This window comes from Dipodomys ordii, unplaced genomic scaffold, assembly GCF_000151885.1.
Source record: "Dipodomys ordii isolate 6190 unplaced genomic scaffold, Dord_2.0 Scaffold105, whole genome shotgun sequence".
NCBI lineage: Eukaryota > Metazoa > Chordata > Mammalia > Rodentia > Heteromyidae > Dipodomys > Dipodomys ordii.
In genome coordinates this window covers 4,288,842-4,294,572 of record NW_012267321.1, presented here as the reverse complement: position 1 = coordinate 4,294,572, position 5,731 = coordinate 4,288,842, and the positions used below count along the sequence as shown (strand labels likewise).

The 5,731-nt window shown below is 40.3% G+C and overlaps 1 protein-coding gene across 1 annotated transcript in view; it reads left to right on the top strand.

Annotated features, from left to right (window-relative positions):
* The first annotated feature begins 1,540 nt into the window (after positions 1 to 1,540).
* Positions 1,541 to 5,731, top strand: part of LOC105994247 (vomeronasal type-1 receptor 1-like) — a 6,500-nt gene continuing 2,309 nt past the window's right edge. The window contains exons 1-5 of the mRNA XM_013027659.1: positions 1,541 to 1,811; positions 2,114 to 2,139; positions 2,236 to 2,382; positions 3,136 to 3,195; positions 3,409 to 3,449. Coding sequence (XP_012883113.1) covers positions 1,541 to 1,811; positions 2,114 to 2,139; positions 2,236 to 2,382; positions 3,136 to 3,195; positions 3,409 to 3,449 — 545 coding nt within the window. The remainder of the gene's footprint in view (positions 1,812 to 2,113; positions 2,140 to 2,235; positions 2,383 to 3,135; positions 3,196 to 3,408; positions 3,450 to 5,731) is intronic.

Here is a 5,731-nt window from a genome sequence, read left to right as displayed (position 1 = left end):
TAAAATGAGCTCAGAGATGACACTCAGACCCCACCAGTGGAGGAACAAAAAGAGAAAAAATGTTCCTAATACACAAGATGTTAGTTGATGCCTCACCATTCTATGAAATATTTGTGTATATTAGTAATCATGCTATTAATTCAAATAAAATTTCATGTAATTCTTTTTTGTCTTTATGGGGCTTGAATTTATGTCCTGGACACTGCCCAAAGAGTCTTTTTGTGTAAGGCTAGGACTCTACCACTTCAGTCATGTCTGCACTTCTGGCTTCTCATTAGTTTAATGCATTGTATGGGAACTAAGTTGTGATAAACAGAGGAACCAAATTTTGAAGAGCCAAATGCTGATGACCACAGATGGACCCCTATCCCAAAGACCTGCAGCCCCTTGAATACACTTCACACTGTTAGAAAACTGAGCCGTGAGAGCAGCACAGGAAAGACACAACTAAGAAAACAGTACCAACAAACCAGATCAACTCTAATACTGAGCTGACCTGGGACACCATGGTCCCTTGAGGAGAGCCAGGAGAATGAGGCTGGACTTCATCACACTTCAGCTGGTTCACCCTTCCATAGCATCAGGTTCATGGGGCAAGGTCACAGGGAGCAACAGAATCTCTGATGTGAAAAGCACAGGACTGACTGACTGGTCCAGTAATGTATTGTCCAGTCCTGGCACTGCCCCTAGGAATTCAGGCCTTTCATCACCTGTCCCCTGTGTGTGAGACTTCACCTTCTCCCATCATGAAGACAAGATGGTGCTATGAAACCTAAGTCCCTACTATTCCCCACATGGCCAAAATGGTGCTGTTTATACAGAATACCATTATTTCAAATGGTGATCAGGGTCTCACAGACCTCTTGCGTGGGCTGGCTTGAACTGTGATCATCTGATCTCAGCTTCCTGAGCCCATATGATTACCTGCCTTGTTAGCATTCTGTTTTTGTTTTTGTTTTTAAAGGCCATGGGGCTTGACCTAAGGTCTGGGTGTTCTGTGAGCTTTTTTACTCAAGGCTAGTGTTCGACTACTTGGAGTCACAGCACCATTTTCAGTTGTGGAGTGGTTAATTGGAGATAAGAGTATTATGGGTCGTTCTCCCAGGACTGGCGTTGAACTGCAATCCTGAGATCTTCAATTATGATCTTCATATCTCAGCCTTCTGAGTAGATAGGATAACACACAGCAGTCACAGAACTCAGCTAGCTGTAATATTGATAGTGGTTTTTTTTTTTTTTGGTCAGTCATGGGGATTGAATGCTGGTTCTGGGCTCTATCCCTTTGTTCCTCAGCTCAAGGCGAGTGCTCTAATGCTTGAGGCACATTACCACTTCTAGTTTGCTAGTGATTTACTAGAGATAAGAGTCTCACAGACTTTCTTGCCTGGGCTGGCTCTGAATCGAGATCGTCAGATCTCAGCCTTCTGAGTAGGTAGGATGACAGGCGTGAGCCACCCCTTCCATCTAGATGTTTGTTTTAATGTTAGTTTTTGTCTCAAAATAAAATCATTTATTTCTGAGATGTTTAAGTGACATGAAAATGGGGATTGCCTTCCTTACTCAGACTGCAGCAGGGATCCTGGGGAACTCCTGTCTCCTTTGTTTTTATACCTATACCCAATTCACTGGACAGAAGGTGAGGCCCATAGACCCCATCCTGATCCATCTGGTCTTTGCCACCAACTTTGTTGTTTTATCCAGAGGGATCGCTCAGACTATGGCAGGTTTTGGATGCAAGTACTTCCTGGATGATGCTGCATGTAAAGTCATTTTGTATTTCTACAGAGTAGCCAGAGGGGTTTCTCTTATTTTTATATTTTGAAAAAACTGTACAGAGGGGTTACAATTACATGGGCAAGGTAATGAGTACATTTCTTATCAATCATTATAGCCTCCTCCTTTATTTCTCCTTTCCATCCCTTACCATCCTCCCCTGCCCCCCATATCCAATCCTCCTTCCTCCCCCCCACCAAAGTTGTAAACTTCGTGTTTCCCACATAACGACTTGTACATCTCATTGTTTCAGTGGATCCACCTGTATCCCTATTTAAACGATTTGGTTTTTTCCCTTCCCCTTCACAAATTATACCAACCAGAGGGGTTTCTCTTAATGCCACCTGCCTTCTGAGTGGTTTCTTGGTCTAAAAGCTTTGCACTAGAAAATCTTGGTGGAAGGTCAATAGTAGATTCCCCAAGTGCTTCAGATTCTGTGGTTCCCTTTTCTGGATCCTGCAGATCCTGGTAAATGTTTATGTGCCTCTGACAGTGATTGTCCCAAAATACAAACAAATTGTCACTGTGTACATGCGTTATAGATACTGCTCCCTAGGCCCATCAGTACCCTTTGCAATGTTATTACGAGTCTTTTTATGTGTTGCATTGGTATTATGTGCTTGGTTATCAGATGTGGGCCAGTGGTTCCATGGTCCTTGTCCTGCCCAGACACAAGCAGAGGGTCTGGCAAATTCACAGCCGCATTCACCCTATGACCTGACCATAAGGCCAGGGTCATGCACACCATCCTGTTCTTGGTGAGACTGTTCATCTCTTTCTACTGCCTCTCTGCCATTTTCACTCTTTGTGTTGGTCTAAGTACAATGCCAGACTGTGTGGGTGCACACGTCTGTGTTCCTGGTTGTGTTTTTCTCAGTCCTAAGCCCTTTTGTGCTCATCAGCAGAAACACTCGTATCACTCAGGTGTTTTATTTCTACACTAAAGAATATTATCAAGCTGAACAGGGATTGTTCACTTATGTGTAATCCTAGCTACTTAGGAGGGTGAGATCTGAGTAACACGGTTGAAAGCCAGCCCAAGAGCCTGGGAGACTCTTATCTCCAATGAACCAACAGAAAACTAGAAGTGGCAATGTGGCTCAAGTGGTAGATTGCTAGCCTTGATCTGAAGAGCTCAGGTACATTGTCCAGATCCAGACTTCAAGACCCATGACTGATAAAAAGAAAAATCATAATTCGATACATCAACTTTTATACTTGGTTTCATAGTTGTTTCTTTGCAACACTGGCATTTAGACTCTATGCTGTGTTCTCCCTAGTCTGGGGCTGTACTGCTAGAGACATGCTCTAGTTCTTGTTTACTCTGTTTGTTGTTGAGATATATCCTTGTTTTTTACCCAGATTATCCCGCCCTGTAATACTCCTATAATGTGTTTCTTCAAGTATCGAGGACGAGAGATGGTAGTCTAGATGCTGAGAGTTTTTTGGTTGAGCTAATGTCTTAGGAAATCTTATTGTCCAGACTCACCTATAACTGCAACCGTCTCAATCTCAGCCTCACACCAGGATGCCATGACAGGTGTACACCACAACACCCAACTAGTACTTGAGATGGGGTCTTACTGTTTACCTTGGTTGACCTTGAACTTGAATCCTCTTGATTCAACCTTACAGGCTATACAACTGCATACATATTGGATCAATGTTTTGTTTAAGTTATTATTATTAGCTTTAGTAGTAGCAGTAGTATAATCATTATTTGTGATTCCTTAGGTTTGGACTCAGGGACTGAGTGCTATCCCTGAGCTCCTTTGCTTAAGGCTAGCACAATACTATTTTTGTTTTTATTGTGAAAATACTGTACAGAGAGGTTACAATTACATGGGCCAGATAATGAGTACATTTCTTATCAAGCATTGTAGCCTCCTATTTTGTTTCCCCCTTCCTATCCCTTCCCATCTTCCCCCCACCCTCCATCCAGTCCTCCTCCCCTGCCCACCAAAGTTGTAAAGTTCGTTTTCAACATAACGACTTGTACATCTCATTGTTTTAATGGGTCACCGGTATCCCTATTTAAACGATTTATTTTTCCCTTCCCCTCCACAAATTATACCAACATCAAATACAGTGAAAGCAGGGGTTATACCATGGGGGAGGGACATGCAAAGCAACAAAGAAATAATCTTATAAATGTGTTAGAAAAAAATCGCATGAAAGAAAAAAAACATTTGAATACATATCTTTGGGTTCATTTCCCTAACATCAACTTATCTGACCTTTTCTGCATGACTCAGACATATACTAGTTATTAGCAAAGTACTCTTTTGAACCACAGCTCCATTTTGGTTTTCCCAGGAGTAACTGAAAAAAGAGTATCTCAACTTTCCTATTGAGCTGGCTTTGAACTGTGGTTTCAGATGTCATACTCCTGAGTATCTAGGTTTATAGGCATAAGCCACCAAGGACCAGTATAATGTTTTTTAAAAAAAGTTTAAATGATAACATGTTATTCTATAAGAATCCATGTGAAAGTGACAAAATGAGTGCCATGGAAGTATATCAGCAGTGGCATACTTGCCTACATGGAACCCAGAGTTTGTTGCCTGAACTGAAATAAAATAGAGTTATAGAAAATTTCAATGTAGTTATTATGGCCTAATGACCTTTCACTGTTAGTTTTGTAAGCAAATAAATAAGGAAAGTTACAATAATTAACAGTAACAAAGAAAGCAGAGAATACATATTTACACACTAGTTATAGGCCTTACATTTAAGTTTTCTTCATTAACTGTTAAATTGTGATAAGCTAAAAAGTGTTATCCATTTGAAAAAAGTTTCACAAGTATTGATTTATTAAATTACTATAGAGTGTATATCTCATTGTGGTAATTCAAATGTAAGCAAACAACTCTATGTGTGTGTGTGTGTGTGTGTGTGTATATATATATATATGAAGGTGGGAGTATGTGTGGGCTTTTCTCTTTTTTATTGTGAAAATACCATAGAGAGGGGTTACAATTAAATGGGCAAGGTAATGAGTATATTTCTTATCAAGCATTGTTACCTGCTCCTTTGTTTCCCCTTCCCATCACTCCCCCCCACCCTGTCCATCCTGTTCATTTTTTGACATAACGTCTTGTAAATCTCATTGTTGCAATGGGTCCAACTGTATCCCTATTTAAACCATTTGTTTTTTCCCTTTTCCTCCACAAATTATACCAACATCAAATACAGTGAAAAACAGGGGTTATACCATGTGGAAGGGACATAGAAAGAAACAAACAAATATCTTATAAATATGTTAGAAACAATAACACGAAAGAAAAAACAAGATGTGTCCTTATCTTGGGGTTGATTTCACCTAAAATCAATTTATCTGATCGTTTCTGCTTGTCTCAGACATATACTAGTTATTGCAAATAAGGGAAATCATGGAACCTATGTTTCATTGGGGCTGGCTTACTTCACTTTATATATTTTTTTCCAAGTTTTTCCATATCCTAACACATGGGGCAATGTCATTCTTTCTGATGGAGGCATGGAATTCCATTGTGTATATATACCACATTTCCTTGATTCATTCATCTACTGAGAGGCATCTGGTCTGGTTCCATATCTTAGCTATGGTAAATAATGCTGCAATAAACATAGTTGTGCTGGTAGCGTCAGTGTGGTCTTGTTTGAGATCATTTGAGTAAATGGTCAAAAGTGGGATTGCTGGGTCCTAGGGGAGCTCTATGTAGAGACTTTTGAGGAAATTCCATACTAGATTCCAAAGTGATTGAACAAATTTACACTCCCACCAACAATGCAGTAAGGTTCCCTTCTGTCCACATCCGCTCCAACATCTGTTGTTATTAGAGATCTTGATTCTAGCCATTATAACTGGCATGGGATGTTTCCTCAATGTTGTTTTGATTTGCATTTCTTTTATGGCTAGGGAGGTTGAGCATTTCTTCATGTGTCTATTGGCCATCCTTCTTTCCTCTTCAGAGAA